The 21,807-nt window shown below is 39.8% G+C and overlaps 1 protein-coding gene across 1 annotated transcript in view; it reads right to left on the reverse strand.

Annotated features, from left to right (window-relative positions):
* Positions 1-21,807, reverse strand: part of ESYT1 (extended synaptotagmin 1) — an 869,597-nt gene that overhangs the window by 51,108 nt on the left and 796,682 nt on the right. The window contains exon 29 of the mRNA XM_044083745.1: positions 7,771-7,876. Coding sequence (XP_043939680.1) covers positions 7,771-7,876 — 106 coding nt within the window. The remainder of the gene's footprint in view (positions 1-7,770; positions 7,877-21,807) is intronic.

Here is a 21,807-nt window from a genome sequence, read left to right on the forward strand (position 1 = left end):
TGTCAGTCTGTCAGAATACAAGTGCCATCTGTACAAGTTAAAATAAGCCAGGCTTAAAATTATGCATAATTGATTAAATCATATGCTTGCTATAACCTTTTCTTTAAAGAAACACCTTTATTAAATTAACACTTATGACATAGGCAATCATACATTTATATAAATGAAAACAAACTATATCAACATATTTTTAGTTACAATCATTATATACCATTATAATCTATCCAGTCATTGTCAGTCAAACATTACATGGCTCAATTAAATCCTGTCTTCTTTTAAACCTCATTCCTCTTCCAAAATGTTATTCTGCGTGTATTGTTCCGACAATTCCCATTTTTTTTCTATGTAATTTGCTCTTACCCATTTCTAAAGATCCCATTTCCATTTGTTTTATCTCTGTTACTAGATTCACTGCTTCTAGTACAGTTGGTTTAGACTTTGATTTCCACTTTCTAGTAATTGCTTTTTTGTCAGCCACCGTAATTAGACTCAGCAAGGTCTTACTATGTCAAGGCAATTCCGATTCTGTATCATAGCTCAAAAAATAAATTCATTAGTCATACCAATTTACTCACCCAGTATTTCTGACAGGGTACTCTACAGGAAATATTTAAAGTCTGCCAACTCATTATACTAACAAAAATATGTTCCCAATTATCTCTTTCTTCCCCATCATGACTCCAACATTTGCTTACTTGAGGAAAAATTCTTTGGCGTCTACTTGGGGTATACAAATACCTATATAAACACTTCCAAGCAAAGATCCTACATCTTCTAGATTTTGTTGCATATTTGGGAGACATACATATATCCTCCCATTGTTTCTTTGTGAATTGCTTATCCAGTCTCTCTTTCCAATCGTTTCTAACCTCCTCTGATTGATTCTTATACTTATCATACAATATTTTGTATGCTGCACTAATTAATTTTTAACAGCAGCTTCTGTTCTAGATCCTCCTAAAAATTATACCACTGCTTAGAATCTCTATATTTCTTTCTCTTTGCCTATACTCCGACATAAATCCTTGATAAGGAAGAAAGTCTCTAGCCTGCAGTCCAAATAAATTTTTGGTCTCTTCCCATTCTATTACATTTCCCTCTCTAATTATTTGCTTCCAATACCTTGGTTCCTTTGCCAGTTTTCTCCAATAAATTCTAGCCCCCACTGGCCTATTCTCTGTATCCCTAGTTGCAGTCATTCCTGTCAGCAGAATCTCCTTTCTCCACTCCCATGTTGGCTTTTTTTTTACACAAGAAACATCTTTATTAAATTATCACGTATGACATATACAATTTCACATTTATATAAATGAAAATAAACCACACTGACACAATCTCATTTGCAAATATTTTACATTACAGACCATGCTGACACAACTGCAGCTTCAAACATTAAACATCCCTTACAATATATCCAGTCATTGTCAGTCAACCATTACATAAGCTCATTCAATTCCTGCCTTCTTTTAAATCTCTTTCCTCCTCTGTATGCTTTGGTAACACACTTCCCATTTTTCCTGTGCAGTGTGCTCCTACCCTTTTCTAAGATCCCAAGTCCAGTTGTTTTATCTTTGTTATTCTCTTCACTGCTTCTGGTAAAATTGGTTTAGACTTTGATTTCCATTTCTTAGTAATTGCTTTTTTGGCAGCCATCATAATTATACACAGCAAGGCCTTACTATGTCTAGACAATTCTGATTCTATATCACAGTTCGTCAAAAAATAATTTCCTTAGTTACACCAATTTGCTCACCCAGCATCACCAACAGAGAAGTCTGCAGAGAGTCTTTCAAGTTTGCCAACTCATTATACTCCCAGAAAATATGTTCCCAGTTATCTCTTTCTTCTCCATTATACCTCCAACAGTTGCTGTCTACCTGAGGAAAATTCTTTGGATTCTACTTGAGGTATAAAAATGCCTATGTAAACACTTCCAAAAAAAGATCCTAAGTCTTCATATTTGGGAAGCATACATATATTCCCCTATTGTTTCTTTGTGAATTGCTTACCCAGTCTCTCTTCCCAATCTCTTCTAGCCTCTTCTAAATGACTTTTATAGTTAACATGCATTATTTTATATGCTGCACTAATTATTCCTTTCTTAAAAGCAAATTCTGTTTTAAATTCTACTAAAAAATCTACCAGTACTGGTCTTTCATTTAGGACACCCCCATTTGCCTATACTCTGATATCAATCCTTGATATGGAAACCAATCTCGAAACTGCAGTCCAAATAAGTTCTTGGCATCTTCCCATTCTATTAACTTTCCCTCCTTAGTTGCTCCCAATATCTTGGTTCCTTTGCCAGTTTTCTCCAATAAATTTCACCCCCTCTTGCCTATTGTCTGTATCCGTAATTGCAGTCACCCCTATCAACAGAATCTCCTTTCTCCATTCTCATGTTGGTTTACTTCTTATAATACTTTCTGATACTTTATGGATATAATATTCTGTATGATTACTGTTATTCTCCTTAAAGGTCTACATCCAAAATCCCACTCTCTCCTTGTTTCTTGAGCTTTCGCCCTGTTTCATCATAATATCATTCCACTTTGAATTATAGTTTTCTGCTTGTGCTACATATAGGAGCCTTAACTGTGCTGCTCTGAAATACCCTTCAAATCAGGTAATCCCAATCTGCCTTGTTCTATTGGAAGAATCAGCTTATCCCACTTGACTCTTGCTGTCTTCCCCTCCCAGATAAAATTCTTCAGCTCTTTATTAATTGCTAGTCACAACTTCTCCTCTTGTTTATAAAAATTTGCCTGACCAGTGTATATAACTAAAGGGACTAAAAACAATTTAACTGCTTGTGTCTTACTATCGATATCCATATAACAGAGCTTCCATTTTCTCAGTTTTTGCATTATCTTTTGATTAGTCTCTTCCCACATATCCTTACTGACACACAAGAATGATGTTTAATCCATACTCATAATTAATTCATTTTATCATGTCCCCATAAGTATGGATATTGCTGAACCAATTCATATGTGGGTATATAATGTACCACTATTGCCTTTGTTTTAGCTTTATTAATTTTGTATTGAAAATATATGAATGTCTGAATACATTCCATAGTACTGCAATCTCCCCACTTGTCCTCATAAGTATGGATATTGCTGATCCAATTCGTAAGTGGGTTCATAACTTACCACTATTGCCTTTGTTTTAGTTTCATTAATGTTGTATCCCAAAAAGATTTGAAACTGTCTCAATATGTTCCACAGCACTGAAATATCCCTTTCTGGTTTTGTCAGGTATAAAACAATGTCAGCTGTAAACAGAGCCAGCTTTTAATAATAACACACAAAACTATGTACATCTTCAAATAGTTTTACCCTCCTAATAGGAACACATGTTCCAAACTGACAGACACACACACACACACACACACACACACACACACACACACACACACACACACACACACACACACACACACACTCAAACTAACCTTAAAGAAAGGTTATCCATACTAAGATGCATTGTAGCCTGTGGTTCTATTAAGTGCTGTCTGGTTTTGTCTTATCTTTATAGGTCTCTCAGCTGAAAAAAAAACATTTGAATGATTTCAGAAAACATTTTCTCCAAGCAATTTCTCTTTATCAGATTGTGTGATAAAGACATGAGAACCAGATACAAACTGCTTACTAGAAAAAAGCCGTATAATTAAAATATTATTTTTCAATTACTTGCTTTCTCATAAAACCTGGTACTACATTAAGCTAATGACCTTAACCCAGTCATTCCCCTATGCAAGAGTAAGGAAATGCACACTAAGTTTCTTCTCTCATGCTCTTTTAACCAGATTGTTTTTACACTGCAATGCCTACATTTCTTAAAGACTGAACAAGGGAAAAGAGAGAAGAAGGGAAAGAAACAAAGGACAGGAGTGCCTATTTACATACACTTAAAAATAACTGAACAAACTTTACTTTATAACATGCAAAGAAAATCATGCACTATTTAAACAGTTGTTGTGTCTTTCGGCTTTTCCCGGTTAGAGGTCGCCACAGCGGAACTCTGGTCCGCTAATGATTGGTAGTAGATTTTTACATACCGAGTTACCAGCCCTGATGCACAACCTTCAACAAAGGTACGCCCATTCACACACGTCTCCACGCAGCTGACGCACAACCTTCAACGAAGGTACGCCCATTCACGCATGTCTCCACACAGAAGACGCTCTAGCTGAGAATCGAACCGGACAGCGTCTTACTATTAAGAAAAAAAACTTTCTCCCTCCTCAGAGTATTTTTCTGAACATTAATGACATGAAGTAGGGCATATGTTTTAGAGTACCCTACAAGTTTAACAAAGTCTAAAAAGGTCCATTTCCAGATTTTCTTGTTCCGTCATGTTTCACAAATATAATTTTTGCTTTGTAATCCCACATTTGTCAATTTCCAAGTTGCTGATTTTAGTCTCCAAACGTTAATGACATGAAGTAGAGCATATGCTTTAGAATCCCCTACAAGTTTAACAAAGTCCAAAAAATCCTATATTTCCAGATTTTCTTGTTCTATTCCTGTTCATCTCCTTCTCCCAAACTCTCTCTCTCTGTTTCATTTCCAATGTACTCTCAATTCTTTTAGTTAACTCTTGTGTGTTTTTCCCTCTCTCAAGTATTTTCCATTGAAATATTGGGAAACGTTTCACTGGCACAGTCTGTGTGTGGGTGGTCTTTATTACCCAAAGAACAAGCAGCAGAATCTCCTTCTGTTTCACAGCTCAATTTTGGTTGGACAAACTTTTGTATTTCTTACTTAGCATGTACTTCATCAAATGTTCCTCCAGGGAAAAATATTTTGAAGATAGCTGGGTAAAGCAGTTTGAATTTCATGTCTGCTCCTCGACATTCCCTGAATAATGGAATAAATGTATTCCTCTTCTGCCTGGTGTACAATGAGTAGTCATTCTCCATAAACACTCTGCTGTGTCCTACTTTTAGTATTATGCCCTTCTGCCACAGTTTTGTCAGAATCAACTCCTTCTGCTGGTAAGACTGCATCTTTAGAATTAAAGGTCTAGGTTGTTTTCTCATAGACACATTTGGAACATACACACTATGTGCCCTTTCAAATTAACAAGTTCTGTTGCGGAATATCAGTCCAGTTGCTTATTTGTGCTTTCATACAATTAACACAGTCTGCTCCTTCCAGCTTCTCAGGTACAGCAAAAAAATCTCAGGTTTTCCCTAGGTGCTCTGTCCTCTAATTCTATTATTTTTTGAAACCTTTCTTCTTGTGCAGACTCATATTCAGCCAGCCTTTTCTTCATTTCAATCTCTGCGTTTTGCAGTTTTATCACCTTATCTGAATATCTGTTTAAAGCATCTTCCATTTTTTTACCAGCCATTTATTGTTTGACTTGACATGCTCTACCAGTGTTTTGTTTATTTTAGTCAGGTCTGTGTGCAGTTGTCTTATACTTTCTTCTAGAATACTGGAAGTCATGTCTGGAGCTTCCACTGCTTTTTTGCTGAACAGCTACAGTACTTTTCCCAGTCAGTGTTTTTGTCACCTTTTGTAGCTGATTTTCCTTCAGGTCCTTTGTATTTCTTTTTCCTGGCATACAGACAGTGCATTTACTAGCCAGTTACTGAAATTTACCCAGAAATCTAGGTTCACTGGCCTTCTCTGCTAAGTTTCTGTTTTCACACTGGAAGAGGTAGAATTAAGCTGTTAATCAATGTGCAGCCGTCTTGGAAGTCTCGCATTCCTGTATTGGCTTAGTTCTTAGAATACTTTCTACTACTTTATGAATACAACATTCTGTAGGATTATTGTGATTCCCCTTAAAGGTCTGCACCAAACTACCAGTCTCTCCTTATTTCTTAAGATTCTCCCCTGTTTCATCATCATCCCTTTCCACTTTGAATTATAGGTTTCTGCTTGTGCTACATACAGAAGCCTTAACTGTGCAGCTCTGAAATACCCCTTCAAATCAGATAATTTCAAATCACCTTGCTCTTTTGGAAGGATTATCTTATTCTACTTGACTCTTGCAGTCTTTCCCTCCCAGGTAACATCCTTCAACGCTTTATTAATTGCTACCCACAACTTCTCCTCTGGTTGATAAAAACATGTCTGACCTATGTATAAAACTAAAGGGACTAAAACATTTTGACTCCTTGGATCTTGCTATGCATATCAATAAAACAGAGCTTCCAAGTTCTCATTTTTTGTATTATCTTTTGATTAGTCTCTTCCCATATATCCTTAGCTGCCATTACACAATCCTTTTTAATCCATTCTCCTAAGTACTGCATTTTATCATGTCCCTATAAATATGGGTATTGCTGAACCAATTCATGTGTGGATACATAGTTAACTATTGCCTTTGGTTTGTCTTCATTAACTGTGTATCCCAAAAAGAATTGAAAGTGTCTCAAAATGTTCCACAACACTGAAACATCCTTTTCTGGTTTTAATCAGGTATAAAATAATATCATCTGCAAATAAAGCCAGCTTTTCTTGACTACCATGCCAGCTATATCATTGAATTCCTGACTCTCTTATTTTCTTTGCCAATGGTTCTAAAATATAACACAAGTAACAAAGGGGAAAGAGGACACACCCCTTCCTGGTTCCTCTGCTCAAACAGAACTTATCAGAGAGGAACCCACACACTTTAATTTTTGCCTTCGATCCCTCATATATCCTCCTAATCAACTTAATAATTTTATCAGGGAATGCAAATACTTCCATTGCCCTGCTCGTAAAATCCCATCTTACTCTGTCGATTGCTTTCTTTGCATCAAGACCCACCAACAACAGTGGTATATCATTACATTCTGCATCCTTCTGGATCATCGTTCTTTTAATGTTGTCAAATGTTTGCCTCCTCTCCACAAAACCACACTGGTACATACCTATTAATTTTGGCATCACTGTTGCCATTCATTAAGCCATTATAAACATAAACACTTTATAATCATGGTTTAAAATTTAAATCGACTTATATGAAGCTGATTCTGATGGGTCTTTAACATATTTAGGTATTATAGCCAGCATTGCTTTTTTCCAGGATATTGGTGCTTCTCCTCCTTTTAAAATACTTTTAAACCAAACCTTCCAGATCTTTATCAGTTTTTACCCTCCTAGCTTCCAAACATCTGCAGGAATACAATCTATTCTTGGGGTCTTTCCTATAGACTGATTATACATCATCATTTTTATTCATCATTTTTATTTCATCTCCTCCTATCCTGTTAGTAATTGAACCTCATCTACCTCTAACCTTGTTCTTCCATAAACATTTCCAGTTGTACCTTTTCTTGATTTCCAGATTTCTCTACTTTATACAGATTTTCATAGAATTTCCAAAATATTTCTAGTACTGCTACAGGATTTCTGCTTATCTTCCTTGTTATAGGCTCCCTATGCTTGGCAACAACCCCTTCTACTTTCTGTTGCCAGAGTCATTTTGCTGAAAGTTTTTGTGGTCTGGAGTTATTATCAAGTGCTTGGAATAACCTTGATGTCCCATTGTGTAGGAGAGGGGATGGACAGAGTACAAAGTAGAAAATACCTCCTATCTTGCAGTGTGAAAGACCAGAGCCACTGCCTAATTCATGCCATGAGATAGAATGGCACCCATGAAACCTGAAGTCAACATGTAGGCGAACAAACAAGAATTTGGAATGAGACAGGAAGCACTACCAGAACCTCCTGCTGCATGCTACAGAGCAGTCTCACATTCAACAGTGATCCAAAGACCTGAAAACATTTTATAATTTGTGATTTCACTAGCATTTCTGCTTACCTTTCCGATCATCTCCTTCTCAAGAGACATAAAAGGCACAGTATGCTTCACAGAAACATCCAGTTTTCTCTTTTGTGCTTCCTCTTGTAGCATCTCAAACTCAAACCTATAATATTGGATGAGAATAAATATCATACAGTCACTGCCCACATTCTAAGCCATAATTTTCCTTCATGTACTGACTATATCATTGTTATTTACATATCTGGCTATTGCACTCAACTTTACAATTATACTCTGATAAAGCAGATGACTGAAATCACAAAAGGACAGGTGATATGTACTATCATTAAAAATAAAAACAGCTGTACAGTGACTCATAATGTAGACACTTGTGTCAATAACAGCAGAAAAATATTCATTTTAACTGATTATGGTAGGCTAAAACACTAGAATGAGATGCACATGCAAGTTCCAAGCAAGCAAGCAACCTGAAGGAAAGCAGAAAGAGGGAGTGGAAAAATATTTAATTTACAGGTACAGCACAGTAAACCTGACAACTGATACAGTGTTAAAGGGATGAAAAGTACAGCAAAACTAAGCTGGGTGAAAAGAAACAGACGGCATCCACGCGTGCAAGGAAAAACAAAACCACTACCTGTAACCACATTCAGGATGTCCTGCAGGCGCACATTTACATTGATATGCCATGGCAGTGGGGACAGTGCTGACACTAGTAATGTGCCTGACCATTACATGACATTTTATATTTGTTAACCAGGTAGGTGGGCTGATTTGTTGACCCTTTTCATACATGACCTGGAATGAGTTATACAACTGTACTTTGCTACATTTAATAATAACAAGAGTTACTACATTGTCTACATAATTATAGGTTCATAGGTTCATACTAGGCTATCTGCCCGAGGGCATTTACAAGCCTAGCCCATCGTTTTGTGGCTTACGCCACCCCTTTAGTATGGGGAACTATACCCATTATTTTGCTGTGCCTCTGTCGAGCAGTGACACTGAGGTAATCCCTGGGGTATATCTGCGATCTCCCATCCATTGGTCAAGATTTCTCTTGAACAAGGCCAGCGAGGTGCTCTGCCTCACATATACCGGGATTTTGTTCCACAGCATAGGGAGTCTTTGGGTGATGAATCTATCCCTCCAGCACGTCCTATTAATAGCCGTGTCGAGGTTTAAGTCTCCGCCCTTGTGGCTCTGATGGATCTAGATTTTTGAGGTGAAGCATATTCATCAAATCTGGGTTTGACATGGCCTTGTATGTTAGGCAAAGGTCACCTCTGAGCAAGCGGTGGCGACTGAATAGAGCTGGAGTTCTTTCAGTCGGGCAGCATAGGACAGATTTTGAGACCCTTTATCCTTTTGGTGAGGAACTTTTGTGGCCTCTCCAGCTGCTGCAAGTGTCGGGTCAGATACATTCCGAATGGGGCATTGTACTCAATCATTGGTCTGATGAGTGATGAGTAAAGGGAGACCATGACCTCCCTTGATCTAGATGAGAATCCCTTCATGATAAGGTGGGCAATGTAGAAGGTCTTCCTAACTACTTTAGCTACATGGGTGTCGAATGACAGACTACTATCAACCTGGGTCCCCAGGTCCCTGATAACTTCTTCTGTGCTCAGTGGATTGCCACCTATTTGGTAGCTAGGGGTAACCTTGTTTTTCCCGAAGGGTATGACTATGCATTTTTTGGCATTTAACTTTAGGCCATGGCTCTGGCACCAGTTATCCGTTTCTGTGAGACCCTTCTGAAGGATATCTGTGTCAGATGTGTTTTCTACTATGGCGCCCAGTTTGCAGTCATCTGCAAACTTTGTCAGCCATAACCCTCCTGTGTTTGCTTGTACTTCGGAAAAGTAGATGCCAAACAAGAGTGGGCCCAGGACTGAGCCCTGTGGGACACCACTTGTGACAGGCTTTGAGTCTGACATGGCGCCAGCAACTCTGACCCTGTGGGTTCTGTCACTCAGCCAGTTTGCATGTGATGTATGGGTTAACATTTAAGCTGATGAGTTTTTCAATGATACCCGAGTGGGGTATTGTATCGAAGGCCTTCGCCAGATCGAGGTAGGCTGTATGGACTGCCTTTCCCTCATCAATGGCTTTGGTGACTGTTTGAAAAGTCAACCAAGTTTAAAAGGCATGATCTGCCTTTGACAAAGCCAAACTGGGTTGGATCCAAAGTCTGCAAATTCCCTATGTCTTTATTTATGAGGTCCATTATGATCCTCTCCATGGCTTTGCAGATAAGGCTTGTCAAGCTAATGGGCCGGTAATTTCCAGGGTCGGTGGAGGCACCGCCTTTGTGAAGTGGGACCACAGTTGCAGTGCGCCACTCCTGGAGTGCGTATCCAGAGGTAAGACTTTGATTAAACAGCTGTCCTAGCTGTGGGTTTAATTCCTCATTGAGTTCGTGTAGCACACAGCCGGGGACACCATCAGGTCCCATGGATGCTGTGTTTTTTGCTTTGGAGAGAGCAGTTCTCACGTGGGCGTTGGAAATGTTTGGGGGGCTGCAATCGTTTGGTATAGATATCTCTCCTTTTGGGGGGAAGGGGGGGAGAAGTTTGCACTGAACCTGTCAGCCAGTATGTTGGCAATGTCTGCAGGATCAGTAATCTTCACATCATTTTGAACTAGTTCTGAGCATATCTGGGAGTTTCCTCCCAGGTTTCTAACATAGCTAAAGAAGGCCTTATGATTGTCTTTTGAGTCTTTAGCTATTTTTCTCTCAAAATTTGCTTTGGATGATTTTATGAGAGCTCTTTAGCTATTTTTCTCTCAAAATTTGCTTTGGATGATTTTTTGAGAGCTCTTAGTTTTTTACTTATAGTGATCAAGGGTGTCTTACCTTCTAAGGATTTTGCTCTATCTTGTAGTAGCTTCCTCCTTTTGTTGTAGAGTTTGTTTATGGCTGGGGTCCACCAGACTGGACGCTTGCCTTTGGTACAAAGAGTCTTTGTTTTGCTTGGGATTGCCTTATCCATGCAGTCCTGCAGGTGCTGGTAGAAGGCATTTGTAAGTGATTCAGTGGCTTGAGTACTGTTTTCCGCCGGCTCGGGGGCCTTAAAGGAGACCACACTAGACTTTAGAAGTGTGAAGTCAGCTTTCGAGAAGTTCTTTACTGTGGTCTTTTTTATTTCAGGTGGGGTGGGATGAGGACCTCCAGCGAGATTAGTTTGTGATCTGATCTCACCAGTGAGGGGTATACTTCCGGTGTTGAACATTGTGCTCCCATGTTCGTGATGATGAGATCAAGTATGTTATCTCCTCTTGTGGGGATGGTGACTAGTTGTTCCATGGCATTTGAGTTTATGAATTCCAGGAACTTTTGGGCTAGGGTGTTTGGGCTTGAGTAGTGTTCCCAGTCTATATTAGGGTAATTGAAGTCACCTAGTATGATGGTGTTTGGTGATACATTTATCCCCTCTAGTGTTTTCAGGAAGGCCATGTGAGGTTCCTGAGTTTGTGAGGTGGCCTGTAACATGCTACAATTTGCAGAGCAGTCTTGCCTATGGTTAATTGCACCTGGATGGTCTCCGATGCATCGTGCGTTGCCACCAGTCTTGAGGTGTGGGTGTCCTTGATGAATATGGATACCCCCCCCTCCTTTCTTGGTATTGTCTGGATTTTGGGGCGGGCATGATATGAGGTAAAACCTGATAGTGCTGGGGTGCTCTCAGGAGCCTTGAACCAGGTTTCTGTCACAGCACAGACATCGATGTTCTCCATACTGAGAAGGGCCTCGAGTGCGTGCATTTTGAGATTTAGACTTCTGGCATTGAGCAGCATTACGCTTAGTTTTTTTCCTTTTTTTGTGTTCTAGGGTGGTAGGTTTAGAATTTGAGCCTTGCCTAAAAAAGGCAGTATGGGGGTGGCAAGAGCCTTTGCCAATATCCGGAATCCCAGGGGTGACAGGTGCAAGCCGTCCCTTGCGAAGCAGCGTGGCTTGTCCAGCATGTCATCCCAGGCAGACAGACACTGGATCCCCTTTGAATGACACCAGTGTTTAAGCCAATTGTTAAAGCTGATCATCTTATCTCTGTATTGTGGCATCATTCTTGGTGAAGGTAGGATACTGCTCAAGGTCAGGGTCATACCTGCCTGGGCTACATAATCAGAGAGCTCCTCAATGTCTCTTTTCATGTAGTCCAAGGAGGTATGTCTCAGGTCGTTTACACCAGAGTGGACAATGACTGAGTCGTATTTGTACCTGCTGTTGAGAGACCTGAGTGCTTGCGTTATGTGGCGGATTCTAGCGCCCGACAGGCAGCTTACTGTGACCTTCTCCTTACTCAGTCTGGTGAGCGGGACGTCAGTGTGTCTGACTATGGAGTCACCAATGACTAGTGTGTCTGGCATTGTGTTTGGCCTTAAGGGCTGTGACTGTTTGACACTCTGACTGTGAGGTATATGTGTTGCAGGTGTTGTGTTCTGAGGTGGTGGTTGTTTGGGTGTCTGCTTTGGTGGCCTCTGCTGTTTTGGTAGATTTTTGATCAGAGCCTCCGAGTATGTCTTTGTGTGTTTATGTGTATGATTTGAGGTTGTGATGGTACTATGTGAAACTGGGTCTATAGTGTGTGTGGTAACCTTCTCCTCCTGACTGGTCTTGCCTTTTGATTTAACAGGTTACTACATTGTCTAGATTCTTACATTTGCTATAACAAAACTTGGCTCTCTATTGAAATGTCAGCACTTGCAATGCGGAGTGCCAATAAGCTGAAAAAAAGACCAAAAACCCAGAGAAAAGTGAATCGTGAAAATCACTCTTCTCCTTTAAACTTATTTTCTGCAGGGGGCAAGCCCTCCTTCACCCCATACCCTGCCCCAAACACACACACACACACACACACACATATATATATATATATATATATATATATATATATATATATATATATATATATATACATATATACGCACACACACACACACACACACACACCAAATGCCAAGATCGCCATATCTTGGCGAAAAGAGACTATTCTGAGAAAAGGCATTTCAGACTTGGTATATGCAAGTCCAGTCTGCTGTAGTAGGTCCTGACATTTAAAATGGTTACCACAAAAGTTAGTCTTGTCACACAATACAGTATACAAAATGCCCATAAAAGTAGTGGCAGCTGGTGACTTCAAAGCTAGAGGGGGCTGCAGAAAGCAACCAAATGGGTGGAGCCAACTACAGTGGGGCAGGGATGTTTTATAGCAAGTCAATAACCATTACCTATGATCAAACAAATGTGGTCATTTACTTTCATCCACAGACTACTTCAGTACAAACTCACTAATTATAGCTACTTAACTGACTATATACACCTTAGACGTCTAAGCCATAATCAACACTCCATGGATCACCCTGTTACCACTAATCTTCCCTGCACTGCTCCAGTTTTCCCCTCATCCTGCCAGACAGATTACTTATTTCTTGCTTTTCATACCTCTGTCATACTTTTTTTAACCCCCCCCCCCCCATGCTTTTAACACTCTCTAACTGGCCAAGACCCCAATGTAATTTAAATTTAGAGGAAGTAACTGAGTTAAGATGGGGGTTGCTAGGACCCCAGAAATCCTAAAGATGTAACTGCACTGAGGTGCATCTCAGATTTTTTTTAACTAACTTTCGACTTAACAATGGCCTGAATAAAAAAATCGTGAGTTAGGAAATATATTCAGTCTTTCTGGGAATATTGCTTGCCTTCCTAGCCCTCCTAAAAGAAAGTTATCCTCTATGTACTCTTGTGTTAGAATGGGATGAAAGTAACAGAACAAAAGGACGGAGGCATACATTATACTGCTCGAATGTCTGGGAGAAGGAACCAAAGCACTTGGATAAAATTCACAAAGAGAAGGGGACTGCACATAGAAGGAATAAACTGCTCAGAACTCAACAGGAGAACCAAGTGCTGTTATATGGCAACACCAATCGGTGCAACACACTGCCAATGATCAGTAGCTATCACACACATCCTGCCTGGACCACTACAGACAGCTGTTCATTGAGTGCAGTGCTGATGCTTGACTATCACAACATGTGACAAAATATACACACTACTTCTGAACAACCAGAATACTAAAGGCTTATTTTAAACAAATGACAACACTACCAGTCACTTTTATCCACAGACAACCCCTGCATCCAACTTTATAAAATGCATATACCTCAGATATCATAATGTAATACAATAGAAATACCAACAATTGGATAAAGTAATTTACATTAATCCCCCTACATAGCTGTGACCATCAATTATTTCCCTAATGACCCATTCAGTAGTTTGTCCATGTATGAAAAAGCTCTTCACTGACATCAAAATTAAACACTTTCCCCAATGCCCCCTTCAGTACTTTGTTCATGTACACACAAGCATTTCACTGACGTCAAAATGAAACATTTCCCCAACAACCCCTCAGGTACTTTGTCCATGTATGTACAAGCATTGCACTGACATCAAAATGAAACATTTCTCCCAATGACCCCTTCAGTGGTTTGCCCATGTCCTCACAAGCACTGCACTGACGTCAAAATGAAACATTTCCCCCATCTACCCCTTCAGTAGTTTGTCCATATATATTAAAGCATTTTACTGACATCAAAATGAAACATTTCTCCCAGTGACCCTTTCAATGGTTTGTCTATGTATGCACAAACAGACTCACAAATAGATACAGTGTAACACACACACACACACACACTTTAAGTACTCACCTTATTCCCACATCCTGACAGTAGCACACATAGTGCCTAAAAAGCATACTTTAAAATTAATAAATTTTCCCCAACCACATGATTCCTGTTGCACATTACTTTGTTATGCAGTAGTCTGTTAAGTCGCTCACTGAATGATGCTAATGTCACTGCTGTATGTTGCTGATCGAACCCAATTGCTGATCGGGAAGCCAAATGCTGTGCTACTTTTAAATCACTACAGTAATTATACGAAGCAAAATGTTTTTGTTAAAGGCAGTGAAAACAGTCACCAAAGACATGACCAAGTAGCTAAAAACCAAATTCAACGATATATGCAAAAAAGCAGCAGACAATAATAATTACAAAAAGGTAAGCACTTTCACATTCTAACAAATGCTTCTTCAGACCAATAAAAGTACAATTAAAAACAGAATATTTAAATTAAGCAAACTGACTGGCATAACCAGTCTGAAACCACTCAGAAACTAAGAAACTGCTCCATTCATAAAAACATGTCACATGATCCCCCCACATCCAATCAATTAATCCAAATTGTTCACACCTCCCAATACCAAACCAGGCTTCAAGGTGTACAGATAACATACCAAAGTGAAACTTGTAATACGAAAAATAAACATATCTAAAAGCATACAAATCATATCAAAACAAACAATAAAAATTAGTAAAACCCTACCTAACAAGCCTCTGCGACTTTAGCTTATTTTGCAGAGGTACACGTTTTTTCAAACCTGACCTTCTATTAGCCCATAACAAAATAATCCATTGTAACTCACATGATTCAGTCCTGTTACCTAAATCACCTAGCCTTTCTGTATTAAACAACCTATCCACTTCTAAAAATCTAAAATAATGATTTTTCGCCTTCACTAGCAACATGCTTAGCAACAGCATTACACAAACTATATTTACGTATATGATATAAATGCTCTCTCATCCTAAATCTTAAAAGACCTATTGGTTTTGCCAATGTAAAAACATCTGCAAAAAACACAATAAGCAAATAAACCAGAGTCCGCCCTAACTCTGAAGGAATATAATGTTCCTGTATCAGGATGTTTAAAAGCAGTTTGTACTATCAATCAAATGACAACAACTGCAACAACCATAAGGAAATGTACCAAAAACACCTTCATCCAAACCAAGATAATTATTATTCAAAGGATAGCATAACAATCTCTTTAGTGAACACCTATTCTTTTAGCGAAAACGAGGTTTGGTACCAATAAACTTCCTGACATTGTCATCAGTTAAAAGAACAGACCAATGCTTCCTAACAGTATCTGTAATCATTTTGGTATTACTACTATAAAACATAGGAACCATCACCTCAGTCCTTCCTAAGGCGGACCCAGCTGTGGTTATCTGTGCTGAAGAAGAAAAATAGGAGTTTGATCTGGTTTACCTCATAGCTATACCATAAGTCAGTCCATCCTCTAACGCCTTAGAACAATATCGTCTACTATCCTTTTTGTTGTATTGGATCTTCTCAGATCTCCATGCATGTTGCAAGGGTTTGGAACACAACAGAAAGTTAACTTTATTTTTTATGGAAAAATAATAGTTGACCTTATGAGTTACCACACTTTTTTTTCTCTTTTTAGCTGGAGGCTGCAGTCCAGCAACCAGTACCATGAGCCTTCTGAATAAAAGCAACCATAACATACAGCAACCATAACATACAGAACAGAAAATCGCATATACTTCGTCAAAATACTTATGGTCCAAAGTATTTTTCTTGTTGTACTTTGTACAGAAACACCACACAGATACCAGTTTTACTGTCTGAAAGAAATATGTTAGCATATATACTGATTGCACAACTTTCCTAACATAGTCGGATCACTGCTAGTTGTGAGAGTTACTAGACCAGTGATTAGTTATTTCTATTCAGAAATTATACTTTATGATATTATAGGCATGACTTTGTATACTGCATGCTGGTGATGAACCTGTTAATGCTTGCTTTGAGATGATTGTTCAAGATACTCAAAATCTGTGCTTTTTGCAATCTGTACCACATTTACATTTGTTCTGAACAGAGGAGTGGTTTAGAAAACCTGCTTTAAAGAATTTATTTTTTTTGGTCTTCAGATTTGGCAGTTACGTTCTATGGTTGACAGGGTTGAGTTCTGATGGCTCTTTTGGCATTTGACATGGGAGTTGTTGATCTGGAAAGAAAGTGACTTTTGTCATACTGAATTATGCTGAGATGAGTATGTATTTGCCTTTTTGTGCTGAAGGGGGACACTGATCTCAGTAAAAAAAAGGTCATAGGCAGGTGTACAAAGTAGCTGGTTGCACCATTTCTCAGGAATACATAGCAGTGATCAATGCATGCACGACTGACCACATTTTGCATTTTTTTGTCTAAATTGGGAGGTAATAATCTACTTGAGAGAAAATCTTTTAAAATTACTGTGTCCCACTGAGAATGCCAAAGTGGGGACTAATTAAAGTCCAGATTATAAGAATGTTTCTACCTGTTCTACTGATCTACTGTTATTGACTTTCTTGTGCTGATTTGAGTTTTGAGTTTCCAGCTGCTGCCAAACGACAGATTTAGTATTAGTTTTATTTATGTGATGATCACTTCTGTGACATCTGATGAATATGCTAACAAAGTCTTTATATAGTGACTGCTATACATGTGCTAAGGAGGATCCACTTTGCAGAACGTTGCAACTATCAAGCACTGCATTTAGATTGAGTGTTTTCAGAATCAGGTCTCTGAAAAACATGGAAAAAAAATAGAGTGCCTAATACAAATCATTGAGATGTGCTTTTTCCCCAGACTTTACCATTTAAATGAGAGCTGTTAACTCATAAAGTAATGGTTTTGTTTGTTAAGTAATTCTGAAATGAGTTACAAATACTACTGATGATTCCTGCTTCATGTAGTTAATTAAGAAGCATGTTGTGGTTAACTGTTACTGCGGTGGTGGTGCTGTGGTAGCGTTGTCGCCTCACAGTTAGACGGTGCATGTTCGATTCTCAGTTAGAGCGTCTTCTGTGTGTCGACATGCATAAATGGGCATTCCTTCGTTGAAGGTTGTGCGTTAGGCCTGGCAAGCCAGCACGTAAAAATCTACTGCTAATCATTAGCAGACCGGAGTTCCGCTGTGGCGACCCCTAACCAGGAAAAGCCGAAAGACAATTTGTGGTTAACTGTGCTAAAGGATCCACTTTTTAAATTTCTCACTCCTCTGGCTTTAGGCCTGTCCTGTCTAACATTTAGCTGACCAATTCATTCCTCTTCTGAGATGACAACTTCTTCATTCAGTCCCCAGTTAAGGCAAGAGCCATACAGCTCATTTGTTCCCTGACTGACACAAGGACCCTAACAGCCCATTTGTTCCCCGACTGAGATGAGGGCCCTAACAGCCCATTTGCTCTCTGACTGAGATTACTGCACTAGCAGCCCATTTGTTCTCTAACCGAAATGAGGGCCCTAGCATTCCATCTGTTCTCTGACAGAGATCAGGGCCCTAACAGCCCATTTGTTCCCTGACTGAGATGAGGGCTCTAGCAGCCCATTTGTTCCCTGACTGATATTAGGGCCCTAGCAGTCCATTTGTTCCCTGACTGAGAAGATGGCCCTAGCAGCCCATTTGTTCTCAACTGAGATGAGGGCCCCAGCAGCCGATTTGTTCTGTGACTGAGATGAGATCCCTAACAGTCCATTCATTCCCTTTTGACACTGAAAAATGGGCAACAGGTCAGGCAGGCATTTACTGATGTGGAGCCCACCCTTCCTACCATACTTCTTCCCTGCATTGGCTGATGGCTTCACTAAGATGACACTGGAGCTTCCTACGTGCGTGCCTCCACATGCCCTAGGGACTTTCGACCCTGGCTTGCATCATGAGTTATGCGACTATCAGTATCCAAACTCATGTTATGAAGCGTGACGCAATGGGTCACACTACCTTCCTTCCCCCAGGGTAGGCAGACCAGCAATGGCCACTTGCTCCCACCATCCCTTGCTTCAGTCCACCAGATGCCCATGCCACTAAATGAACTCAGGTTGACTGAGTCACATTCAGGACATGGCATGCTGAAGGCCTTTTTAAATTTTTGCAGACTACACCTGACAGCTGTGCATTATCTCAGTGAGTCTTTGCTTAGTTAGACACCACAGCTCTGTACGGGGAATAGCTGTTTTGAAGTGAGGGTACTATACACAGTAAGTTACTGTAGGACTTACTGATAAATTAGTCTTTCTATAATTTTTACTAGGATTGAGAGTAAGACTATGGGTTGGTAGTCTTCCAGCATTTTGTTTTATTGTTTTTTGAAAGTGGTATAGTGAAGGTGTTGTTCTGCATTCTGGGTACTATGTGTGAGACTAAAGATTAATTAGATGAGACAGAATTTTGTAATTATTGGCTCCATGTGATTGAAGAAAAATGTGTGTAATGTACTTAGTCCTGGTGATTCTAGTTTAAAGATTTTGTAATCAAGCTGTGAACTGTACAACAGGGTTATATTCTAGCTATTCTCTTGCTGTGCACCTATTATCTTACAAGCAGGTACACTGATACTCAAGTGTATAGGCAATTTTTGTCTAAAAGTGCAGTAACCTCTGATACTTCTCACATCATGAGGGAGTGAATTTATGCAGCTGGGGTGGTCTTTATAAAGGCTTTTTCCCCTCAGATTTGTTAAAGGGTGGCTTGACCAACAATGATGTTTTCCTATTACTTGAGTATATGAAGTATGTTATTTACATGTCAGAAAAAGATAAAGGGAGAACTTAAAGTGCTACAATCCTGTCCCAAAACAAAATGTACATTAGAGAAGGCACCAGCTCTCATTTTAATCTCATTTTAGCTAAAGAAAGTTAACAGGAGAGCTGATTGGTTAGTCATTTCAATCAAAATGTATTGGTGATGTCAAAGTCAGTCAGCCAGGTCACCGCACTGGCAGTGGCACATGCTGGGGACAGAGGATTCAGGCAAATTATGGTGACACACATTTCATTTAAATCTGCTTACTGATGCTTTCTCCCAACAGAATGATAAGCAAGAGCATATAAAATGAAATTATTCTGTCCAGTCAAGGCAAAGGATTCCTTACTCTACATCATAACAATGTGCATTTCTATTTAGTCAAGAATGTGAAATCCTTCATGGTGCAAATCTTGAAGAAATCATTGGCCCTTGTTCAGATATAGGATCTCAGTGAAATGTGTGTTTATTTTCATTAGTATTATATGTATTATTTGTCCTCATTACTGAAGCAGTCAGTCTGGACATCTTAAGTTTTGAAACACTAATTTTGTATCCATCAGTAATCACAGGAGTCAACCAGTTACTGTATTTGAACTTGTAAGCCTTTAAGTTCTGCAGTTTATGTGTAGCTCTTTGAGAACAAACCCACCTGTGGCATCTTTTTGACATCAGCACATGATAATACTACAACAGTACACTAATACTATATGGGTCACATCTCCCTGTGATCATCCCATCAACACCTGCTGTGCCTTCCTGTCTTGATGGCAGTTATGCATGCCTTCCCATAGTAGTTTACCAGGGGCCTGATGAATAGCTAATTTTACAATGTTGCTTTGTAGAAGATAGTAGTTCTCTTCTCAGTCTTTCAACCTCTGAATATTACTGACTCACTCTTAGTGATCCAATTTCAGTGATGAAATTGGGTTCCTAATATCACAAGCAGTACCAATGTACCTACTGCAGAAGGGCATAAAATCTTGATCCAAGTTATCCACACACTCTTCGAAGAGAGCACTTAGCTGTTGTCTGTACACAAATCATTATGAAGGGTAACTCTCAGTGAAAACTCAAGTGACAAATGTAAAGCTAAATGCCTGTCATCCTTCTCTGTAGCTCAAATGAATGGCTGCTGAAGCAGAAACATGGGTGGTATGCATCTTCATGTCTTACAGTGACACATCAATCACAAGTTACTTACATGTCTTGGACCAGTACTTCATGCACAGGTGACTCATACTGGACCAGTATCTCATCTAATAGTTACTGGTACTGAATCAACACTTCATACACTGGTGGCTAGCACTCTTAAGGACACCTCCAGCACAAGTGACTGACACTAAACCAATACCTCACACACATATGACTGGCACCAGACCAGCACCTCATGCACAGGTGACCGGCACTAGATCAGCTCCTTATACACAGTTGACTGGTACTGAAGCAGCACCTCATGTACATGTGACTGGCACTGAATAAGCACCTCATACACAGTTAACTAGTACTGAACCAGCACTTCATATGCAGATGGCTAACACTCTTAAGGGCACCTCCAGAGCAGGTGACCGGCAGTGGACCAGCACCTCACACACAGGTGACTGGTGTTAGACCAACACCTGACATACAAGTGATTAGCAGTGGACCAGCACCTCGTACACAGGAGACTGGTACCAGATAGCATCTCATGCATAGGTGACTGGCAGTGGACCAGCACCTCACACACAGGTGACTGGTGTTAGACCAACACCTGACATCCATGTGATTAGCAGTGGACCAGCACCTCGTACACAGGAGACTGCCCCTTGACCAACAAAGATGACTGGCACAAGAACAAATGCTCCAAGATGCAGCTGCGCCCTATCCACTCATGGCTTATCAGAATTCCTCAGAGTACTGCAGTTAGCTTCCACTCACCAGATAAAGGAGAATACTAGTTTGGATCCCAAGTGCAAGCTCTGCACTTTTAACCAACTAACTAGAACTATACTCTTGAGGCTGATCACAAACAGAAGTGCAAATGTGGTGCAGTGGTCAATATAAATAATGCTGTCCTGGGTTTGTTTCTAACAATCTCTACTTATACACTGTATGACTGTGCAACTGACTCACCCAGACTGATACACTGTGTGGCTGGGCAACTGTCTTGACAGACTGACTTCACACCCAACACTTTGATGGGTAGACATAAGACCGCATATATGAATGGCATATGAAAATATAATCTTAAGATCAAGTTGAAGGGAAACCCTAACCTGAAGGGAACTACATACTTGACATGGTAGTAGGGAATGACAGAACAGTGCAGGGCCTTGGTCTAGCTTCAAACTATACTCTTAACCTATGCACTCTTTCTCACCCACTTGTTAATCTTCCATCAAGTGCTGAACATTCCCCATATGTTCAGAGTACTAGGAGTGAATGAGGGCTCCAAATGTGCAGGGAGCTGTGACAATCTTATCAACCTTCAGTGGTGAATCTTCAACTCAAGAGATGGAAAAAGCAGAGAATGCTCTTGCTCTGAAGTCTGCATCAGATACATGACCCAGGGACTTGAGGATATTCTCCATTTGACAGCTGACTGGCTGTGTGAGTGTGGAATGGTTGGTTCACGATCTCTGGATCTCAC

This window comes from Protopterus annectens, chromosome 9.part0, assembly GCF_019279795.1.
Source record: "Protopterus annectens isolate FY-2018-M chromosome 9.part0, PAN1.0, whole genome shotgun sequence".
In the NCBI taxonomy this organism is placed as follows: Eukaryota; Metazoa; Chordata; order Ceratodontiformes; family Protopteridae; genus Protopterus; species Protopterus annectens.